This window comes from Pseudoliparis swirei, chromosome 7 (assembly GCF_029220125.1).
Source record: "Pseudoliparis swirei isolate HS2019 ecotype Mariana Trench chromosome 7, NWPU_hadal_v1, whole genome shotgun sequence".
Taxonomy (NCBI): domain Eukaryota; kingdom Metazoa; phylum Chordata; class Actinopteri; order Perciformes; family Liparidae; genus Pseudoliparis; species Pseudoliparis swirei.
Genome location: NC_079394.1, coordinates 17,881,314 through 17,905,209, shown reverse-complemented (window position 1 = coordinate 17,905,209; position 23,896 = coordinate 17,881,314). Strand labels below are relative to the sequence as shown.

Below are 23,896 nucleotides of genomic sequence, written 5' to 3'. Positions count from 1 at the left end.
CGAGATGCGGCTCGTTGTGGCAGAAGAACAGGACTGAGGCGCTACGGGAGCAGCGTGCTACGGGAGCAGCGTGCTACGGGAGCAGCGTGCTACGGGCGCAGCGTGCTACAGGCGAGGCGTTCCTCGTCCACGCGTTGAGACTTCTTCCTTAAGGTTCAGAAGTGTCTGTTTCAGGACTTTGGTTAGGAGCAGCAACAAATGAACTGTGAGAGGAGGAAATAGTTTTTTTGCCGTCTTATTGTGAGAAAAAGAAGAAGTCAAAACCCTCTGATGAACAAGAGACACTCAGTGCGTTTACATGATGGTATAATTCGAATCTTGCTTTAGTCGGACGATGCTATCTTTTGGGGGATCTGCTGTTATCCCAATATACATGGCAGTGAGTAATTCGAATCATTGGCCTTTGAAAGCATGTCATATCCGATACGATAGGCGGCGCTGTTTTCATTACAACTCGTGGTGAAACAGCCATTTCTGCTTGACCTCTTCACCACCACCAACAACAACATTTCGAGAAAGATGGCGAACAGAGAGCGAGGCGAAGCTACATCCCTCTACTATTCTTCCATGGTGTTTATAGGAGTACAGCGAATGCAAATGGCGCTATTGGCTGAGTTGATAACGGAGAGAAGACGCCGTCGCTGAAGGTACGCGGAGAATTTAATTTATCGTCTCTTTCGACTTCCGGGTCACGACATGGGAGGGAGGGAGGGAGGAGGGCGGCGGGATCTCGAGCATGCGCAAAGACGCAAAGTCCAGTTCCGAATCAAATTCAGAGTTACATGCCGCGAGAGTCGAATTATCAACTGGATCGGACCGAGCTATCCAGGGGTGTTAATCGGACCGAAGTCGGACCGCACATAGTCCGACTAAGGTGTTTACATGAAACGGATAATTTGATTTCAGTCCGACTAAGCCAATAATTCGATTGCATGTAAACGCACTGACTGCCAGGTGGCTCAGTTGCTATGGCAACAGCGACACGCTGAAAAGCCTTTTTGCAGAATATTGTGCTGCCATGTATTTGACGAGCACGTACACACATGTCTGCACATATCACACACACACATAACACACACACACACACACACATAACATCATTGCAATAACCTGACTGCAATAGCAATCACAGTGTTGGAAAAATACCAATTTTGTTGGATGAAACCAGAAATCTTTGTGCACGGCTTCACAGACTTTAAGACTGGAGGTGTAATTGAGCCGGTGGAGCCGAGGGAAGGGGGACGAGGGATGAGGGGTGGGGGAAGGGGGACGAGGGGGAACAGATGATGCCAGTGGGCCTCGTGACTTGGCGGCAAGCAGACGAGTGCCGACAGACAGTCTGACGTCCACGCAGAACCGAGCGCACCCTGCGGCCCTCTTGGACAAAGCAGATTACCGACAGCTAATTGGTTTAGCAAAATATACAAGTGTACTGTCATCATCTGGGCTCCTTCTCAACTCCCTCTGATACCCTCCCGTTTGTGTTCCCTCTATCCAATTCAAAAAAGCGTCTCCATGAAAGATCCCAGAAGTGAACTGGACGTGGTGGCGAAAGATGGGGGAGCTCAAAGATACACGCGGCATTCAATGCAACGCAAGTCCAAGCACTGCCATCTCGGGAACGTTTGAATAAGAGCGTGACCACGTCCAATGAGTTATCTCTGTGGCTGGAGGCACAGAGCTCTGGAGGCCGGCTGAAGGTCGTTGACTTCCCGGCTTCGCTAGTTATTGAAGCCGTTTGTTGAGGTCATCCGATGTTCTCAAGCGACGACCTCGAAGTTCTTCAGCAACAAAACAGCATTTCAATGCTCACCAAGACTCCCCTGACCTTCTCTTCTAGGTTTTAATATAGTAGCTATTCAACATCCACCTCTCTATAGACTGGAGGTTACGACCTTCTTCTGCAGGGTTTCAATCGTTGGAGTGAGACCTCCTTCTCGGAAAAGGGTTTTCTGTAGCTGTGTCCTGATGTTGCATCATCACATGTATGGTAAACCAAGAAAATGTCATCGAATCAGAGGTTGCAGATCTGCAACCTCTGATTCAATGACATTTCCTTGGTTTACCAGACAAATACACAACCAACTATCGAGAAGCTTAAAAGTTTACATTGTTACAAGAAAGTACAAATAAGTAGTTTCAGAAGACAGAAAACCATGTTGAGAATGATCCTTTGTGTTCTGTCAGAAAGACGATGACTGAGCATCCAACACGTCAACAACCACGTCCTGACACATGAAACCTGTGAACCGCCGGCTGAGTGACAGAAGAGTCTTTACTGAGACACTCCAAACTATCACCTCAACCTACTACTCCTCTCCACCCATGTACTCCATTTATCTGGAGCCACGCTTTACTGGCCAACTCTCAAAGGGACCTCAATTGTGGTGCCACGCGAGGTTGCCATGGAGACGTGTGACGCAACCGCAAAGCGTCTCTGCGAAGTCAGGCCGAGTGGGTGACGTCATCGTAGCGCGAGTAGAAATATATCCGGAGAGTTGTGTGCAAAGCTTGTGAGGAACATTTAAGCCATTTATTGTTACGGAAGCTTGGTGTGGAGGACCCAAACGCAGCAGGAGTTTCACGAAAAACAGAGTTTATTCTCAGTACAGGAACACAGACAACACCACACAGGAACAAAAATAGACGATCCGACACCAGACAAACAGAAGGACACAGATTAAATACACAGGGGAACGAGACACAGGTGGAGACACAGGTGGAAACAATCAGGGCGTGGCTGGAACAATCAGGAAAGAAACAGACAAGCACAGGGAGGGAAGAGCAGGGAAACAGGAAACGAGACAGGGACTTCAACATAAAACAGGAAACACTCAAATCCTAACAATTTATACCCACAAGCACACACTCACAGTCTCTCTCTCTCTCTCCCTCTCTCTCTCTGTGTGTACTGGACTTCCAGTTAGAACTAGTTGGGGGGGGGGGGCCTGAGGCACGGCGCTGAGCTGTCCGTGGAGTATGTCCCTCTGTGGCCACCATAACTTTGTTCAAACTGGAGGAACTATGGTTTATCCGAACACCTGGAGCAGAAGAACTGAGACCTGTATTTATGAAAGTGGACCAAGAGGGAAGAAAGAAAGACAAAAGCTCCTTTCTTGCATAAACCTACATTGTTATCTAAAATGTTACATATACAGTACTTGGGCAAAATCCAACAGAATGAGCATCAGAGTGAATAACATGAGAGGACACAGGCGTCCATGAGTGGGACTGTGGATAGTGGAGTGATGCTGGGATGAAGTATTGTCGTAGGCAAACCTGAAGTCAGCCTCACACTGGTTCCCTCGATTACATTCCAACGGGATCGTTCTATTGGATGATTACAGAAATGACATCACACTTGTTTGCAATCACCTGTTTTTTCAAGACCCTTAAAAGGTTCGCAATTCAGTCAAAATGTCTGTTTTCGGGCATCTGACCAAAAACTCACTTACCTCGAGACGAGGGAACAGAAAGAGAGAATTTAGGATTTATTCCTGCAGTTCTCTCCAGTCCCGTAGATGTAGTGACGTATGCCGTACTCATGTTTAGTGTCTGTCAGTGTGTTTCCTCCTGAGTTACTTCAGTGTCTGCAGGTGAGCAGCTTTCTGCTCGTCTCTGCTGAACATCGCCCATCGGCTGATATTCGCCTTCGAGGCGGTCGTCCACCGTTCAATGGCGGCGGCCATTGTTGATCTGTTGTGAATCAGTCGCTTTGCGGTCGATCTCAGAAACAATAACAAGCTGCTGTTTGGTAGAAGTGTCTGGACAGACTCACGAGGACACAAGGATTTAGTCCACAAATAAAAGTCTTCTTCGTGGGATCTCGGGGGAAAACCAGCCACAGGGGCGTGGTAATATCGGTAATATGTAATTAATCATGATTAATCCACAGAAACCTGTGATTAATTTGATTAAAATTGTTAATCGTTTCACAGCCCTAATATATACATAATCTGTATATCTGTGGGTGCATTTAGCTGAAGCTGTGAGCGTGTGAGGGTAGGACCTCCATCTTTTCCTTCTAACATCTCATTGTCTTCCTAATGTCTTCTTAATGTCCTCTTAGTGTAGACGTGTGTGATTATTCGTCGTGATGTCTCTAAACCACAAACACGATCGCCGCCGTGCCGCCACATAGCCGTTAGTCCTAAAATATTCACCAACACCCAGGATACCTACACCATCACCCAACCTCCATCACTCAACCTGCATCACCCCCATGTCCCCCTCGCTCTGATGTTGGCTTCCGCAATATTCACATAACGCGACAGCCAATAAGACGGCCCGATGTGCAGCAACACACACACCCACACACACCACACCCTGATGGTTCCTTTGTGCTTCAGTATATTCTGGTAAGAAGGATAATGAAGCCGGCAGCAGGAGGCTGATACCAGAAAGCGGAGACAATTGTTGTGAAGACAAAAGATGAATTTGGGGGGTGAAAAAATTTATTATCGTTTCATTGATTTTTTTTTTTAAGCCAAGAGCAGAATGAGAGATATTACCTGAGAACTGAATTAGCAGTGCAGAAGGAATCTGAATAAGAGATGTATTAAGAAAGACATTGAAATGCTCATGAAACTCTCATTTCATATATATATATATATAGCGACCCCACCAACAAAATATATGGACATATAAATGAATATATATATATGTATATACATATATAATATTATATATATATATTGTTATATATATATGAATATATATATTTATTTATGAATATATATATATTGATGATAATAATAATAAATATATATTCATTTATATATACAAGCGGATTAAAACGTTTAAAAGAAGGAGGAGGAAGAGTTCTCGTACTTGCAAAAGGTGTTTCGGCGTAGACGGGCGGTGTGGAAGGGATGAAGGACGGGAAGAAGAAGGAGCGCAGCGAGCGCTCGGCGTGGAGCTGCGTGGGAAGGTTCTCACAGCTGCCCACGCTGCTGGGGATCTTCAGGTTCAGGGGCTTGGTCTTCTTCTTGTCTCTGAGGGGGGAGAGGAAGAGGAAGAGAGAGAAGGTTAAGGCTGACAGATAAGAGGCGGACACACGGAATGTGTGTGTGTGTTGTTGACAGTGGTGGGCCGTCAGGGCCAGCAAGGCCTTCTCTGCTGGTTTAAACATCATCAGAATATTTTTTAAAATCTAAATATATTTTCCCACAAATATCTATTCAATTATTCCCCAGCATAAGAGTTATTCTCTTAATTTCATAGCATTCCTCTTGGTTGCGCTGCTTCCAGCCCCAGGTTGAGATTTGGAGGGCTGGTCTTTATGTTAGATCTTTTATCCAATCATATTCAGCCATCATGTGTTGCTAGGGGTTTAAAATCTGCCCTTAGGCCTTCAGAATCAACATTGCGGGCGCTGGTAGTTTAAAGTGAATGTAAATGAAAATGTTGTGTCAACCAATCAGCTTTAGAGTTGGCTCCTCTAGGCCTTCTAGAAGGCCCCGGAACCGGCACAGGAGCAGCTAGCAGGCGTAGTGCGTGCACGTCTTTTGATTGGATTACCAATATTGAGAGGCGGGGCCTATGGGCAGGTATATGCAGAACCTCAGAACTAAGAAACTGAATTTGATAAACTAATTAATTCACGTACTACTAAGCTGTTTTTTCAACCCACAATGGCGGAAGGAGGAGAAGATATCGATTTGGTCGAGGATATAATTATAACGCCATTCTCAAGACGAACTTTAAGACTGACGCCGACACTACAAAGCCCGTCACAGGCGGGGAAGAGGTTCGTTCGCCACTTTCTAAGTTCCAACTACGAGCGCTATCAATGGCTCACAGGCTCCGAGAAGCTCTGCACACCGGACTGCTGGGAATGCCTATTATTTGCAAGTGATCGATTTGGTGTTTGGAGCCACACTGGCTTTGCAAACTTGAGTTGTCTAACCGAGGCAGCAACGAGACACCAAAGTACGGCTCGGCACCTACAAGCAATGGTGCTTTGAAAACTTTTGGGAACACCCGAGCGAATCTACAAATCAACGAACAAGCGCGCAGGGCAACGGAACTGCACAACGGAAACGTGAAGAAAAATAGGGAAATATTGAAAAGACTCATTAATTGTGTCATGTGTTTGGGTAAACAGGAACTTTCATCTTCATCATCTCGGTGAAACTGCTTTGGGTGCGACAATGCACTGTTTAGTGAACACACTGTAAAAAAAAGTTGGACTAAAGCTCAAAGTTTGTGGACCAGAAATGGATAGAAGAAGAATATTAATATAACTCTGTTGCACTCGACTATGTTCTTGCCTATTAGTTGAACTGTATTGTACTCTTCCCCTGCAATTCTCTGAATAAAAATGTCAATTTCAAGGTGACGCAACGCCTGGTTATCCTGTGTCTCTGTCTAACTGTATAGTGTCTAGAGCCATGGCATTATAATGATAGTAATAAGAGGTGGATTAATTTGGGTGGGACTGTGTAGGACCTCACTGAAGGTCCAGGCCCCAGGCCCATGGCACGCCACTGGTTGTTGAATGTTGTTGTTTTTGTTTGTCTGTACACACACACACACACACACAGCAGCCAAGTCACATTCTCCGTGTGTCGAACACACCGAGCGAACAAAATGATTCTGATTCTGAAATGATATATGTAGATGAAACTGAGTCCAGGATATATATACAGTACTCTATAAAGTTATTCCTATGGGTTGTCGATGTGTTGTTGGAGGGGGGGGGGGGGGCACAGGTAGCCTGCATGAATTGAAACTAAAATCTTGGTAAGAAAGTTATGAATACAATTGATATCGTTGAATATGTTGAAGGAGAATTTCTGTCTGATGGTTGGTGTAGTTTTAGTTTGTTGTTGTTTGTCTAGTCATGTGAGTTAATGTGTAAGTTGTAACTTTAAATAAAATGGTTGAAAGGAATAAAGTCACCTGTGTGACCTTCAATACAATAGTTTGAAGATGTTTTCGCAGCAATATGAAAACATCGATTGGAGAGTTATGACGTGTGGAGCTCCTCATGAGCTCCACGTCTTAAAATTTCAATTGTAAATTAATAATAACAGCATGATTTTAAAAGACAGCCGCGATGTCTCCAGTCAAAGAACATTTAAAGGTCTGAATTAGGGCTGCAACAACGAATTGATAAAATCGATAAAAATCGATTATTAAAATAGTTGGCAACGAATTTCATTATCGATTCGTTGTGTCGCGCGATTATTACGGCGCTCAATAAGTCGCGGAGTATAAACAAAGTAGAGTTGAGCGTAGAGCGGCGCAGGAGAAACAAGAGCGAGGGAGAGGGAGAGGAGAGACTGAACGCTGCGTTGTGAGAGCCAATCAGCGCTGAGCTGCTCCTCTGTTGATGAATCTAATTGGCTGCTGCTGCTCACGTGGCGCTGGATGCGGAAGTCATTCACGTCGTCGGAGACATTCACGGAGCTAAGTGCGCCTCCGGGTGACGTTATGAACCCAGACACCAGGGCGCTACATGTCACGACGTGTGTGGCATTTCCACAAGAGTATAACGTAGAAAACGTGGTTATTTATTCCGTGGCGGAGAGCGGAAAATATTTTTCCACGGAGAAAGGCAACGGAGATAAGTCACGACGCCACTCGCTGTGGCTGCGCGTGCAGACATCATTTAACGGAGCGGAGCAGCGCGTGAGCTCTGATCGGGCGCTCTTTTCATGAAGTATCGATACCAAAAATATGCTAAATCACATCGTTTTTAACGTACGGGTACTTTGTTAGTATCGCTACACCGTGCAGCGTGACAGCAGCAGATGTAGCGGACTAACATTCAAGCTAACCTAACTTCCCAAACGCTGTGGACATCTGAACGCTGATTGGCCGAGACTCGGCACGTCCCATCAAAGATGTTTTATTGCGAAGAGCACCACTTCACATTTTTTCCGCGTCTCACTGCAATCTCAACGGCAGCGGGCCAGGTGAAAAAATAATAAATCGGAATGCATCTCTGATATTGTTCAGGGGGCCACATGGGGACCACTGCTCAGGAGAGTAAACCACTGTCAGTCTGTTTGTGACGGTTCATAAACATGCTGACCAGTGAACAGGTTCATACACATGCTGACCAGTGGGTCTCCAGGACATTTCCATGACTTTAAACCAAATTTCCATGATTAAACATTTTGTGAAAACTCTGTTTATACGTGATAAAGTGAGAAGATGTAGTATTTAAACTAACAATGAGAATTCCAAAGCATACCGTATATATACCGTGTAAATTAAAATTTGAATAAAACAAATTTGCATTACTTTTCCAAATATTTTGGGATTTTATTTTTTTCAATTACTTTTCTAGGCCTGCTAATAGCCATTTATAAATTCCATGACTTTTCCAGGTTTTCCATGACCATACGGACCCTGTTTTGAATAAAGGGTTGAAAATTAAAGTTTTTTTGTTTTTTTATCCGCTTAATCGATTATCAAAATAATCGTTAGTTGCAGCCCTAGTCTGAATACTTTACGTACCCTCTGTGAACCGTTACCGACCGTTATTTTAAAATTACGTGATATGCGTTTCAGGCCGTAATGCGCAGCACAATGTTTTTAAAAGAATATTTTAAAGCATTAAACCACAGTTTGTATTTGTGAAACCGACTTCTTCTTGTATTTGTGAAACCGATTTCTTCTTCCACCAAAACCAAGGATTATGATTGGTTCTGAGCTTTATAAACTGAACCGTCTATTCATGAATGTTTCTCAGAGCCAGAGGAGATGATATTAATATGAGTTTCATGTCTTGAATGTGACTCAGAGGGGGAGGAGGTTTATGTATTTTTACTCATTCCCCTCACACAACCTGTTCATCCCGCCGGAGGATCCTCAGTTTGAGATGTTTTCTTTCCCCCGGGAGGTAAACACACTGGAAATATGCAGAAGGAACTCCGGACTGCTTATGGAGATTCATACAGGCACCGAGGAAAAAAACTTGAAACCAGAGTTACATCCTCATGTCCTCAGATTAAAGTCCAACGGCATCTAGAGAAGAGTCACTTCTGACTCATCAGTCTTCTTCATCAGAGTCTTCCTCATCAGAGTCATTGTGAACTAAAATACAGAAAGTAGTTGTAAAGGGTTTAAAGAAGATACAATTCAAAGAGGTTAAAAAAGAGAGATATAAAAGACTGTGAATCATAGACATTCACACATATATCAGCCAATGGCACGCAAGCAAAGGGGGGCGGGGTCATATGGCTTCAGGCCAATCGCTGTCCCCTGCTGGTAGCTATAGACAAGGGGGGGGGGCAATGCCTTCGTCATCAACCCTTCATAAAGCCTTCATCATCAAGCCTTATCAAAGCCTTTGTCATTAACTCTTCTCAAAGCCTTCGTCATCGACCCTTCATAAAACCTTCGTCATCAACTCTTCATTAAGCCTTCGTCATCAACCCATCATAAAGCCGTCGTCATCAACCCTTATCAAAGCCTTTGGCATTAACTCTTCTCAAAGCCTTCGCCATCGACCCTTCATAAAGCCTTCGCCATCGACCCTTCATAAAGCCTTCATCATCGACCCTTCTCAAAGCCTTCATCATCGACCCTTCTCAAAGCCTTCGTCATCGACCCTTCATAAAGCCTTCGTCATCAACCCTTCATAAAGCCTTTGTCATCGACCCTTCATAAAGCCTTCGTCATCAACCCTTCTCAAAGCCTTCATCATCGACCCTTCTCAAAGCCTCCTGCACAGACGCTAATTAAAGTGGAACCTTGGAGCAGAATCACATGAGACGGAGGAGAGCGCAACACTTCAAGAGGCAGATTCACATTCTGACAGATCAAGAGGATTTGAACCAGTCAGGTGGTCTCATTGCTCATTAGCCGGATCTCCAGCACGACGCTGCAGAGCCTTCCAGCCCACGCTGACACACACACACACACACACATGTTGAAAGTCACAACCACGAGACACTGCAGACATCAACGCCATCACACGTCGTTCAGGGGCTCAGAGAAAGGGGGCGTGGCCTGTCTGTCAATCAACGTGCAGAGGCGTGTACGTGGCCATATGGGTTTTGTTCGTCCGCTGATCACATGATGAGATGAACCTGTGAGTCCAAAACTGGTGTGAAGAAGAAGAAGAAGAAGAAGAAGAAGAAGAAGAAGAAGAAGAAGAAGAAGAAGAAGAAGAAGAAGAAGAAGAAGAAGAAGGATTTTTCGTCCTCTTATTTCTAGTTCTGTCCTTTTTAAGTGTCAGCGTCTCCCACTGGGAGACGGGCGGGTGTCAGAGCGCTGTCAGAGGCCGAGGGAGGTGTGTGTGTGTGTGTGTGTGTGTGTGTGTGTGTGTGTGTGTGTGTGTGTGTGTGTGTGTGTGTGTGTGTGTGTGTGTGTGTGTGTGTGTGTGTGTGGAGTGATGCTGAGGAGACAGCGAGACACTGAAGGTGGAGAGTGAAACAACATTTTGAAGAAGGGTGAAGCCGGTGTGGGAGACAGAAGATGAGAAGGACAAAGAGGAGGTAAAGAAGCTGATGACCAGATGAGAAACGAGCCCGGTGGTCCTCAGTCTCTCGTCCTGTCTTCTCTCGTCTCTCATCCCGTTTTCTCTCGTCTCTCGTTCCGTCTTCTCTTGTCTCTTGTCCCGTCGTCTCTCTTTCCGTTTTCTCTCGCCCCGTCGTGTCGTCTCTCGTCCCGTTTTCTCTCGTCCCGTTTTCTCTCGTCTCTCGTCCCGTCGTCTTTCGTCCCGTCTACTCTCGCCAATTCGTCTCTCGTCCTCATTGTCTGAGTCCAGGTCTGGATCCTTGAGGCCAAGACGATGAACTCAAGACTTTTCTTCTTTTCGGGTTTGAGGAGCAGCGACTTATCCAAAAGAACCGGAGCACTGAGTCCTGAAGCTCTTTGTTCTGGGACAGAGTCCTCAGGACTCCTTTGTGTCCTCCTCCTCCACCTGGTGATCACTCCTCATTTCAAGAGATTAGTCTGTATCTAAGTGATAGCTCGGCTCTGGGGGGGGGTCCAAATAACACGACTCAGCGCCTCCGAGAGCCTTCATCTGCCCGCTGAGCATTCTGGGATGGATGACCACAGTCACTCCTCTCTGAGGCTTTCACAGGTGGTCCAACAACTAAACAGATTGTTTGGGCACATTTCTTAGACTGCGAGTCGTCAGGCGAGTTACGGCGTGTGGATTAAAGTTAAATTATAATGTGTCTCAAACAAGCAAACAGATAAATCCTCCTTCATTAACCTCTACAGGACAAACAAATCAATATAAAATAGCTGATTTGAAGATTTCAGGCCTGAAAGTAACAATTTAGATTCACAACATTTGATGTGTTTATCCAAAGAACACCAGCTAGTTAAGAAGACGTTCCTGCTCTGTGAGACGAGTCAGGAGATGTCCACACAGCTCCACTAAGACACTTCAGAATAGACTCAAGACGATTCTGCGTCCGTCCATCTTGTTTTTTTTCTCCTGAATAAGTGTAACGTCCTGGATAAAAAGCCTGCTGTCGACTTTCTCTCTGATATCGCCTTTTTATTGATTTGTTATCCCCCGTTTCATATTTTATGAGCGTGGCCCACCGGATATCCGACGGCTTGAAGGAGGAGCAGCGGGGGGGGCGGGGCTTATCCACGGGTGAATATATCAGACGACCGAGTCTCACGCTGACCGAGACGCAGAGAGGAAGTCCTCTTCAGAACATGTGAGACGTCTTTGAGGAGAAGAATCACATTTAAATACATATTAATTATTACTAAGTTACTCCAACAACGCTGGAGAGAGATCGGTCAAACTTTATTCGCCTGTTGATTCACAACAAGATGACAATTAGACTTTAACTCAACATGTGAAGCTACTGATGGAGGAGCGTTTATAATTATACTTAGTGTTGATATGTGATCATTTCTCATGAGTCTAGACACGTCTGTCCTGAGCGTCTCCTTCTAAATGTGAGGAGGATTTTCTTCTTTTTATAACCTACATTTACCAATATTTAAACTTAACTGCATTCTAATGTATAAAAGTAGAAGCTGCTCACGGAGAGGTGAACACGGCAGAGTTCTACCAAACTTAATAAGATATTATTGAACAGAAACACAACGTATTTCCCCGAGAGCATCACCGCTCACCGTGTTCCAGCTGCCCGCCGGCGGCTCAGCGGCGGAAGATTCAATAACAAGTCTTTTCAAAATGAAGCCGTAGATCAAACCCTGAAGCTCAAACCCTGAAGCTCTCTGACCCGAGCAGGGGGGGTCATGGACAATATGGACCCGAAGCAGATGTTATCTTCTCTTCTAACATCAAGAGAGGCGCTGAGAGGGAAACGCCTCCGGTGATGAGCGATGTAATAACTCTGTTCATGTGGTCGGACCAGGTCTAACATCTTCTTAAATATTGAATCGGGTCAAAATGACCCGAAGGCAACACAAGGGTTAAAGAAGAATAACACAACTTTTAAGGTTAATTTTTAATTACCCACTCAAATGTAACCTCCCCCCCCCCCGAACTCCCCGCCCCCACTGGTCCACATACTACCACAGAGAAACCATCAGCCTCATAAATCCTCCTCCGGCGAGCGGCGATGGTGTCTGAGCGAACCACCATAAACACTCATATAAATTCATACTCATGACTCTAATCTCTGGGCCGCCGGCGGAGCCGCGACCAGCAACTCATTAAGGCCGATAGATGGGTGGTGGGGGCTGGGGGGGGGGGTAAGGGCCTGGTATTGACACCTGACTCGTCATTAATGGGAGAAAACAAGCCTGATGGACATCGAGGACCTTTGAGTAAGAACACTCAGCGTAGCTGCATGGATGAGCATGTGCTACCAATAATCCTCCAGGGGGGGGGGGGGGTCAGAGGTCGCCAGGCTAATGTGACGGCAGACCCGTATCTCGGCGGATCGTCTGTCGCTCTGCAGCATGAGGAGTCTTTATTTTACTTATTTTATTGTATTTGAGAAGTTTTAAAGATTGTTTTGCGGATGTTGTGATGTTGCCGGGGACAACGGTGAGAAAAGAACAAACCAAAACACAGATCATTAAATATAAATGATCCCGCTGTCGCAGGAAATGCTTGCGTCTGATTGGTTGTCAGACGTCTGTCCGATCCCCTGGCAGCTCAGGTGTCGCCATACAGCCGACAGGTGTGTCAGGCTGCATGTTGCCATGGGCACCAAGTACCGGATCAGCCCGTTTCCAGACCTCCAGACCTCCATCGCCCACGTCCCAGGTGTGTTAGCCTGTCTTGTGTCAGCCAATCAATCAGAGTTCAGATAGAATCATCGTCCTCAACGAGTTGATGTCAACAAAACTTTCAAAGCGTCGATAAGAAACCTGAATGTCCATATTTAGTTATTTGTCCTTTGTATTAAAAATACCTGTTTAAAGGTGTTGGAGGTTCACCCCGAAGAGTTCTAAATTTAGATCAAAGACTTAATCTTTAAGAATGAAACTCCTCGTACCCCCCCCCTCCCCCCCCCCCCTTCGTTCTCTCTCTGATGTTCAACTCTGTCTTCGCACCACTGAGAAAACTGGAAACCTATTTTCCGCGTGAAGCGATCAATGTTCTGGAAGATGGTGAAATAAATTATGAAATAACCGATTGACGGGTCCTCAAAGGAGATGAGGACGAGAGACGAGGACGAGAAATGAGGACGAGAGCGGTGAGGACACGAAGGAAAGGAAACAAGAGAAGGAAAAGGGGGAAAGGAAGAGGGGAAAGGGGGGAGAGAACATTTAGAGAACTTAGTGAAAGCAAACAGCTAAACTAGACATGGGATGGATGCAAATGTGCCCCCCCCCCCCCCCCCCCCCCCCCGTGAGTCACGACGCCCTCCGGTGTGATTTACTCACAAAACATCCAGTTCAATAAGAAAGTGCTTAACATTCAGAAAGATGTGAGGTGGACCCGACTATACGATGTGAACGCTTCCACTGGCGGAGAGAGAGGGAGGGAGGGAGAGAGAGAGAGAGAGAGACCCGCTTGACCTTTTCCAGGCGCCTCGTGTGACCGCTCATTAACATAGACAAGGTCCGTTTATTACCTCTCCGTCCCAAAGAGCCTCTCCGTTTGAAAAGGGCAGCGGCGGAGAGCGAGAGGACGGAGCGCCGCCACAGAAACCAAATTAAATTACGGCTGCTCTCCTGGGAATGAAAGTTTAAGAGGTGCTCGCTGTGCAGCGAACGCTGTTTTATAAGTAAAACTACCAACACACTATCGGAGGTCTCGAGGAATGATTCCAGCCACATGCGCCTCTTCGCCGAAGAGCCACCGAGGGGCGTGAACGCATGTCGGAAGGTAGAAATAGGTGTTTTTGGAACTGTCCACTAGGGGGAGCTCCTTCGAGAACTACACACCTTTAAGAGTTTCTTTCAATTCAATTCAGTTTATTTGTATAGCCCAATTTCACAAATTACAAATTAGTCTCGGAGTGCTTTACAATCTGTACACATAGACATCCCTGCCCCAAAACCTCACATCGGATCAGGAAAAACTCCCAAATAACCCTTCAGGGGGAAAAAAGGGAAGAAACCTGGAGGAGAGCAACAGAGGAGGATCCCTCTCCAGGATGGACAGATGCAATAGATGTAATGTGTACAGAAGGACAGATTTAGAGTTAAAATACATTCAATGAATATGACAGAGTGTATGAATAGTTCATAGTAGGCATATTCCACAATGGAGACCTCCACGATCAATTAGGCAGATGGCAGTAGAGAGGCGGAGTGGACGGAGTCTCAACAGTGGGCGGAGTCTCAACAGTGGGCGGAGTCTAAACAGGACAGTGGCGTCATCGGTAGCAGGAATTCCACGACCCAGACCTCGATGATCAGGGCAGAGAGAGATGGATGCTGTCTCATAGGGGGTCGGACCCCTGAGAGGCGGAAGTCAAAAGGACTCCGGAGAAAGCAGAGCTTTCTGTTTGCGTTCAAGAGGAAACGCTGAAGTGACAACTCCAGATGTTTTGTGTTTTTAGAGATGTTCTTGTCTTTTGACGAGCTTTTTCAGAAGTCTGACCTGCAGAGTCAGATCATAATTAACATGAAGGCCGAAAAATAATCTCAACCAAGAGTAGTCAGAGTAAAAAATCTTTTTTAACTGAGTTTCTGCCCCCTCTGTTGGTTTTTAATATGAAAACAAACCATTCAAATGATCAGGAAACACATTATAATTTTATTTAAATGCTTTGATAACTTCTATTCTATGATTTTATTGGATATGTTGTTTTCATCTTATTTCCACATATTTTTGTCTTTTTGAGCGACATTTCTTTTAATATTTGACTTTTACCGTCATCATTTATGTGTCTGGTGTTTACAGACAGTCCTCACAGGTGAAGTGTGATTGGTCGATCACGAAGCACCAACATGGCTCTGATTGGCTGATGGTGTGTGTGCATTGTGGTTGTGAGTGTCTGCAGGTGCAGAGAGGGACGGGGAATCGTATTGATTACACAAAGTCAGACGAGCGTCTCGCTAAGAAGACGTTAATCACAAGATGTTCAATCCAGACGATGTTCTGTCTCTCGCGGAAACGTAAACACAACGAGATCTGACCCATCGGCGAGCTCGACCTCCGTCTCAACGTGGACGTTATGGAAGTCATCAATCACGTAATCAATCACGTAATCAATCACGTAATCAATCACGCCGGGCCGGGTCGACGACAAGCTGACGGCGCTTCAGTCGTCACTCCAACGCCATGGCGGCCATATTGGCAAAGTATTGAGCCATACATGTGCGCTCCTCAACCCGTCTGGGAGGAACCGGATGTGTTGAGAGAAAGAAGAAAGGAGGAGAAGGAGGGATGTAAAGAAGTTCCTGTGAGTGTTGTGACTCTGTGTTTGAGGAGGAGGAGGAGGAGGGATGTAGATAAGAACCCATTGACCCGTTGACCCGTTGACCCGTTGTTCGATCTGTTTCCTCCGTCACAGACGCTTTGTGCTGAAGCTGTTATCGTGTCATCGATGCAGCTCCTCCTCCTCTTCCTCCTCCTCCTCCTCCTCCTGAAAGGCTCTGATTGGTCTGTTGACAGTGAGTCAGATTATTTCGGGTCATTTTATTTACATCTATTATTATTTTATAAGTCATAAGAGTTATATTTTATTTGGATAAAATAGAAAAAAATGTCCATTTCCATTGAGTAACGATTGTTTGTGTTTTGAGTTAATACTTTAAAACTGTTTGAATAAACTTTATGTCCACGTATATCTGACGGCTGGATGAGATGAAAACATGACATCATGAAAACATGACATCATCATCATAGAGTTCAGTCCTCCAACTCAAGAGACGCTGCTACGATGTCGATGAAGATCTACTTCTGTGTATCTATTTGCGATTCTGTATTATTTTATCTGGACCGTGAGTCTGAAATATGAGATTGATTGATTGATTAATTGATTGATTGATTGATTGTTTGTTTCAGAGTCTATTTGTGAAAGAAGAAAAAAACTAACTTTATTTCTATATAGAAAAAATAAATTTCAATGGAGATTAAACTGTACCTTTGGAAGAGGAAATGAAGACGAGGGACACGAGGCTCTATACATAATTCTCACAGCAGTTTCTCTCTGTCTGAGACACGTTTACATTCAGTTGTCCTCCTGAGAATCAGCTCAGAACTCAGAACTCAGAACTCTTAAGAGGGTCAGCCAGAGTCGACAGCTCGGTCCAGAAGTGTCTGAACAGACCCGAGTCCATTGAGAGCTCGACAGACACACAGATCGTCCTCGGTGGAACACGTGGTGATATTCGGCTCTGCAGGTGAAGAAGATGAATCGTCTCCACACAGGTGGACGTCGGCTCTTTTGCACTCGTCAGGGGTTTATTTTATTTCTTGTAATCGTGGATTTGAGCGAACACCTGGAGGTGAGGAGGAGTCTCATCGTCTCTGGAAGGAGAACTCTTCCTCTCACAGACGAGCGTTAGAGAAGGACAGAAAGAGGAAGACGAGGGTCTGCACTGTGTCTGGAAGCAGCTGTTGGGCCGCGATAGCAGAGACAATGAGGAACATCATCTGATGAGCTCATTGTTCAGGAGACAGCTCAAACATGGACTTTATGTTTATTTATAAATTTTTAAAAACAGCTCAAACATGGACTTTATGTTTTCTTGTTTGTTTTTTAAAGCAGCTAAAACGTGCCATTTATATTTACATTTAAGTTACTTATTTTTACAAGAAACATTTAAAATTCAAGTTTTGTTCAAATAAAAAAAGAACAAAAAACAAAGAAAATAAAAAACAGTAGAAGTAGACAAGTTCAGACCGAGTTTATGGATTTAGTGGAATATTTCCAAAGGGAAAAAAGGAAGATGGGGAATTATTTCATGACATAAAATAAAAAGTTTCCCTTCAGCGTAGTGACAAGACGTCCTGCACGTTCAGAGACTTTGTCCCCATATTGTTATATTATTAAAGCTCATTAAGAAAAAGGGAGACAACGTGTTCTCTGGGGTCAGAGGTCATGACCCCTGGTTATTGCCTCCCGGCCACAGAGCCCCGCAATTAAGCCGAGAAGATGAAGACGGAACGGAGCGCCGGGAGCTTATGAAAATATGAAGATATGGAAATATGGAAATATGAAGATATGGAAATATGAAAATATGAAGACATGGAAACATGGAAATGCTCCAGATAAACCGTCTTCCATGATAATTAAGATATTTACTCCAGGGTTTGAAGGATACCTTGATACCGTGAACGTCCCCATCAGAGAAGGTCTTTAGTGTGTGTGTGTGTGTGTGTGTGCTCCATGAAGCTGGATGAAGCTTGTCATTGAGAAGAAGCAGAAACAAGGACCAGAAGAACTAAACCACCAGCCTGATGCTCGCCTGCAGCATCCTACACCACTGTACACAAACACACACACACACACACACACAGACGCCATTGATTAGAAGGGCTCAAGTGGCCAGCCTGCGAGTCCATCAGCGCTCGGGGACCGGTAATCAATCCTCTAATGCCGTTGTGGGCTGCGGCGCTGATCTGGTCCTGTCGGTGTGGATGCAGTCCAGTGATCACATGTGAACCCAGATGGCCGCGCTGAACGCAGCGCTGCCATCAACATGAGCCAAACCAACGAAACGCTGTCGTCTAATGGCAATATGATGAGCTCTCCCGAGGCTTGGACTTCCTGATTACCTGGCTGTGGTACTGGACCCGGTTCAGTGGATGAATCTGATCAGCATAGCAGCAGACACCGGGCCCCGAGGCCCCCTTATCTCCACCGGCAGGCCGGCAGGGCTTTATGGGCAATGATGTCCTCCGATTAATCCGATTTGTGTGTGTGTGTGGGGGGGGGGGCTCGACTTCCTTTCTACTCGCAGTCAGATGGAATTACGTCGCCGGGCGAAGACGACGTCTCTCACCGTTCAGCTTCGGACGGAAAACTGACCGACTGTAACTCTGAATAAAGTCTGAAACACCTTCATGAACAAGATGTGTAACACCCGGTTCCGTGTCTCCTATGTTCCATGTCTCCTGTGTCTTCTCTCTCGTTTAATTCCCTGCACCTGCCCTCAGCCACTCTTGTCTCGTTAGTCTGATGTCGTACACCTGTTTCCCCCCCTATATATTGTGTCAGTCGTTCCCTTGTCTGCTGTCCGATTGTCGTCTCTTGTTCCGTGTCCTTTTCCCGTCGTCCTGTCTGTGTTCCTGATCCTGCCTGCTTCGATCCTGCTTGCCTGCCTGCCCTGGCCGATCCGACCCTGCCTGCCCTGACCGATGATCCTCTGCCTGCCCCTTTTGGACCTTGTTTATTTTGCAACTGTTTTGCCTCATTAAAGAGTGCTTCTTGTTATTTATATTTCGTCCAGCTTGTCTCTCTGCGCCTGAGCCTCACCCCGTTACACTCCCCGTGACAAGATGATGACCGAACAGATGGAGCAGCAATGAACCCCGAAACACGTCTTATACATGATCAGAACTTTGAGTTTTGATGTGCTTATAATATTTATGACCTTTAGTGCCATTTATATTGAGTAGTTCGATAACGCGGAATCGCTCATTTAACTCCAGTGAAGGAACCGCAGATTTCCACCATTGACTATCATTATTATTATTATTACCATTATCATTGTTATTATTATCATCGTTATTGTTGTTATTATCATTATTGTCTTTATCAATTTTTCAAATACATCAAATATTATTTGATATGTTACCAAACGGGTAAACGACACTCATCATCTATCCGGATTATGCAAAGTAAAAACTGCTGAGGAAAATGCAACATTTTCAAAATAATATCTTTTACTGAAGACTTTGTATTGTTGTCGTGACCTTTGACCTTCGTTCCTTTGTCCCAGGGCTCAGGGCTATGAAGTAAACACACATTGTCCAGAGTTCAACACTTACTGTGGTGTGTGTGCGTCCTGCAGCCGGTTCCCCAGCTCATTTTCAAAATAAAAGCTTTTACTGAAGACTTTGTATGGAACTAACAAACATACATAAATAAATATTGTGTGTGTTGTTCATCTCAACAGGATAACACAACATCAGAATGTTGCTTTGAGAGACCTGTCAATCAAAGTGAGAGCCAGAGCAGCTCCAGATGCTGTGCTCTAACTTATGGCGGTGATTTTGACCTTCGTGACCTTTGACCTTAGTTCATTTGCCGTGGGGGTTTTACACTTACTTTGGCGTCTGTGGGTCCTCCAGCCGGTTCCCCAGCTGGAACTCGTGGGACTTGCTGCGGTGCAGCGTGGTGAAGCCCGGCAGCAGGTGGATGAGCTTGCGGCTGGGCGGCGGCGGCGTGCCGGGGGCCTTCCCTCTGTTCCTTCGCCTCATGGGCGGCGTGCCGGGCGGCGTCATGGTGTTCACCACCAGGGGGGTCCGAGGAGCCGTGTGGCCGTAGTGTCTCTGGCGGGGCGACGGGGGCAGGGAGCGGTGGCCGAAGTCCAGGGGGGGGAAGAGGGCCGGGGCGTCGACCGTCAGCCGGTCGGCGTACAGAGGGGGGGCCGGGGCCCCGGGGCTGTGGCACGTGTGCTGCTGGTACTTGGACTGCACGATGGGGCTCTGGGACAGCTGGTACCGGATCCACTGGCTGGCCTCCGGCTGGCACACCGGGGTGTTCTCCTTGCCCGACTCGGAGGTGGGCCACTGGATGGACCAGTCCTGCAGCTTGGCCTGGCTCCCTGGTGGAGAGAGGGATAATTACACACACGCACCGATAGCAGTGGAAGTGAACAGCTGTGTCCCTCTCGAAGGATTACAGGTTATGTTTGAGTATCTGGAGACTTGTGTGTAAAACACACACCACTCAGGGTCCAGAGGACCAGAACTATCTGGAGCTCTGAGTTCTGCTCGCTGTCCTCATCCTACACACCTCGTTGGGTGGGGGATTATCTATTTACTTTATTTAATTAATTAATATTATTGTATCTACTGGTGCTCTGGATGCTCTGCATGTTCTTTGCATTGGGAAAATAAAATATTTGGAAAATAAAATATATATATACACTACCGTTCAAAAGTTTGGGGTCACTTAGAAATGTCTTTATTTTTCAAAGAAAAGCACTGTTTTTTCAATAAAGATAACATTAATCAAAAATACACTCTATACATTGTTAATGTGGTAAATTAATATTTAAGGTGGAAGTGTCTGGTTTCTAATGAAATATCTCCATAGGTGTATAGAGGCCCATTTCCATCAACTATCACTCCAGTGTTCTAATGGTACATTGTGTTTGCTAATCGCCTTAGAAGACCAATATCTGATTAGAAAACCCTTGTGAAATTATGTTAGCACAGCTGAAAACAGTTATGCTGGTGATATAAGCTATACAACTGGCCTTCCTTTGAGCTTGAAGTTTGAAGAACAAAATTAATACTTCAAATATTAATCATTATTTCTAACCTTGTCAATGTCTTGACTATATTTTCTATTCAATTTTCAATTCATTTGATAAATAAAAGTGAGTTTTCATGGAAGACACGAAATTGTCTGGATGACCCCAAACTTTTGAACGGTAGTGTATATATATATTTTTTAATACAGCAATAAATATACTCAACTTCCTTGCTTATCTGTAATTAAGAATTAAGTTTCGTACTTTACCTCCGTTGCTGTGCAGCTTGTCCTCCTCCAGTTGTTCTTCAGGAAAGAGACAAAAGATAAAATAAAGAATGAGTTTATTGAGCCGTCAGAGACACATGCTAAGCTAGTCTGCAGCTTCTCGTTGTTTCCAGCTGCAGTGGTGTGTGTGTGTAGGTGTGTGTGTGTGTGTGTCCACGAGGCTGCAAACACAACACGGTGCTGCAGCCTCTCAGACCTCTGGGACACGTTCACCTCACAAGCTTAATAAAACTGTTAACAATAACTCTTAATAATCCTTAGTCTTATATAGCGCTTCTCTAAGTACCCAAAGTCGCTTACAGAGTCCAGAGTCCAGTAGTCATACACACAGTCATCCCGGTGGTGGTAAGCTACATCAGTAGCCACAGCTGCCCTGGGGCAGACTGACGGAAGCGTGGCAGCCAATCAGCGCCTACGGCCCCTCCCCCACCACCATCATTCATTCACATCCATACGAACCGGGGTGAGGCTGCGGTGCATGTCTTTATGATGGTGGGGGAAACCTGATTACCCGGAAGAAACCCACGAGGCACGAGGAGAACATGCAAACTCCACATAGAAAGGACCTGGAACGACCGGGACGACCGGGATTCGAACCCAGGGCCTTCTTGCTGTGAGGCCACAGTGCTAACCACTGAGCCACCGACCTGCGAGTCACATGTTTAATGCAGATTTCAAGTCATTATTTCCACTTTTCTTCCCCTGTGACGTCTCTGAGCGCCACGGACTGAAAACACATCAACACCACAGACATCAAACGAAGCGGAGAACACATCTCCCATAGAGCTCCCGGTGGAGTCGCTAAACTTGATAAATAAAAAACATTATAAATAAATGTTTAAAAAGCCAGCGGCCTTTTCTTCTCTAATATATAATATAATGTGGTGAAGAGGCCTCGAGGAGCGATGACGAAGACGCACGAGGGACGTCAAATGCAGGGTTTCAACGGTCTCTGTTTAAAATAAAATTCTTATTAAAATCCCCCCAAAAAAGATTTTCCTACCCTAAAGGTTACGTTAGCGCTCCTGAACCTTAGCGCTCCTAAAAGTGACGTCACATGTTTCTGATGTTGTGTTTCATGAATATAATATCTACGTGTGAGGACTGTGCACATCAACTTCTGAGGCCACTTTAATTCTTCTTGAGTTATAATATAAACACATAAACATTCATCTTAAAGATGAGTTTCATGCAGAATGGAACAGAAGCTACAGAAAACACTTTATAGAGTTACTTTAAGATAAAGAACATCTATAGATCAACAACAGGTCAAAGTGATTATTCACAGTGATGAATATCACCGTTCTGCAGCAATATCGCTGCCCAATTGAATTCTGGGAACTATCATAAGGAAATAATTCGGAGCATGAAAAAAAGTTGACATTTTTAATGTTTAAGAAGAAAGACGTGTGAATGTCAACCGATATTACAACATGAATTTGTGTGTGAATAAATTGATAAAAAATCATTAATTATTGTAAGTCGCTTTGGATAAAAGCGTCTGCTAAATGACATGTAATGTAATGTAATGGGAAGTAATCAGTTTAAAGTTGGTGAAACGAAGGAGACGGACGACTCGTCTTTACCCGTCGGCGTCGCTGAATCCTCAGACCAATCAGCTGCTGACTTAAGAGATGATCTTCCTGCCGTTGGTAATCACATTCCTGCCACTCTTTAAAACAGAAAGGCTCTGTGGTGAGATGTGTCTGTGCAGAATAACCTCAGTAATGATCAATTCATCTGGTCTCCTAGCAACAGCTCCAGTGAAAGAGCAAAAAGACGTTTCAGGAGATCCTGAAACTTAATGTGTCTATGAGAGAAAGTTCAGAATTACTTTCATGCACAGCTTCTTTTTTTTAATATGTGTATATATATATATATATATATATATATATATATATATATATATATATATATAATATCCATGAGACTTCACTACTGCATATACAGGACTGTCTCAGAAAATTAGAATATTGTGATAAAGTTCTTTATTTTCTGTAATGCAATTAAAAAAACAAAAATGTCATGCATTCTGGATTCATTACAAATCAACTGAAATATTGCAAGCCTTTTATTCTTTTAATATTGCTGATTATGGCTTACAGCTTAAGAAAACTCTAAAATCCTATCTCATAAAATTTTAATATTTCCTCAGACCAAGTAAAAAAAAAGATTTATAACAGCTGAGTGTTTGTCAAGGCTCAGGAAACCCTTGCAGGTGTTTCGAGTTAATTAGACAATTCAAGTGATTTGTTTAATACCCTACTAGTATACTTTTTCATGATATTCTAATATTTAGAAATAGGATATTTGAGTTTTCTTAAGCTGTAAGCCATAATCAGCAATATTAAAAGAATAAAAGGCTTGCAATATTTCAGTTGATTTGTAATGAATCCAGAATGCATGACATTTTTGTTTTTTGAATTGCATTACAGAAAATAAAGAACTTCATCACAATATTCTAATTTTCTGAGACAGTCCTGTATATATATATATATATATATATATATATATATATTCATCTGTTCTCCTAGCAACAGCTCTATTTGTAGAAGGTTCTTTGAGGAACCTTTATAGGTTCTTTGAAGAACTCTTGATCAACCAATGAGCAACCAGTGATCAACGGCCCTGCGTGTCACGGGGACCTCGGCAGTCTCTGAGTCTCTTTAAATAAACCTCTGGACTCTTTTAAGTTGTTTATTTGAAGAGGGTCTTGCAGGCTGATCGATGGGACTCAACGCTAGACTCTGCTCATTGGGTAGCACCCAGGGGTGTTCAGGCTGATGATGTTCTCCCCTGATGCAGCTACTCTCTTCTTCTCGACGTGTCCGCCACATTTCTTCTTCACCTCCCGTCGTCACTCACTCTCTCAC

General features: G+C 44.7%; 1 protein-coding gene across 1 annotated transcript in view; it reads right to left on the bottom strand.

Moving 5' to 3' along the window:
* Positions 1 to 23,896, bottom strand: part of ksr2 (kinase suppressor of ras 2) — an 89,703-nt gene that overhangs the window by 38,702 nt on the left and 27,105 nt on the right. Inside the window, exons 5-7 of the mRNA XM_056419209.1 lie at positions 21,006 to 21,041; positions 19,584 to 20,082; positions 4,831 to 4,994 (exon numbers count right to left, since the gene is read on the bottom strand). Of these exons, the coding sequence (XP_056275184.1) occupies positions 4,831 to 4,994; positions 19,584 to 20,082; positions 21,006 to 21,041 (699 nt within the window). The remainder of the gene's footprint in view (positions 1 to 4,830; positions 4,995 to 19,583; positions 20,083 to 21,005; positions 21,042 to 23,896) is intronic.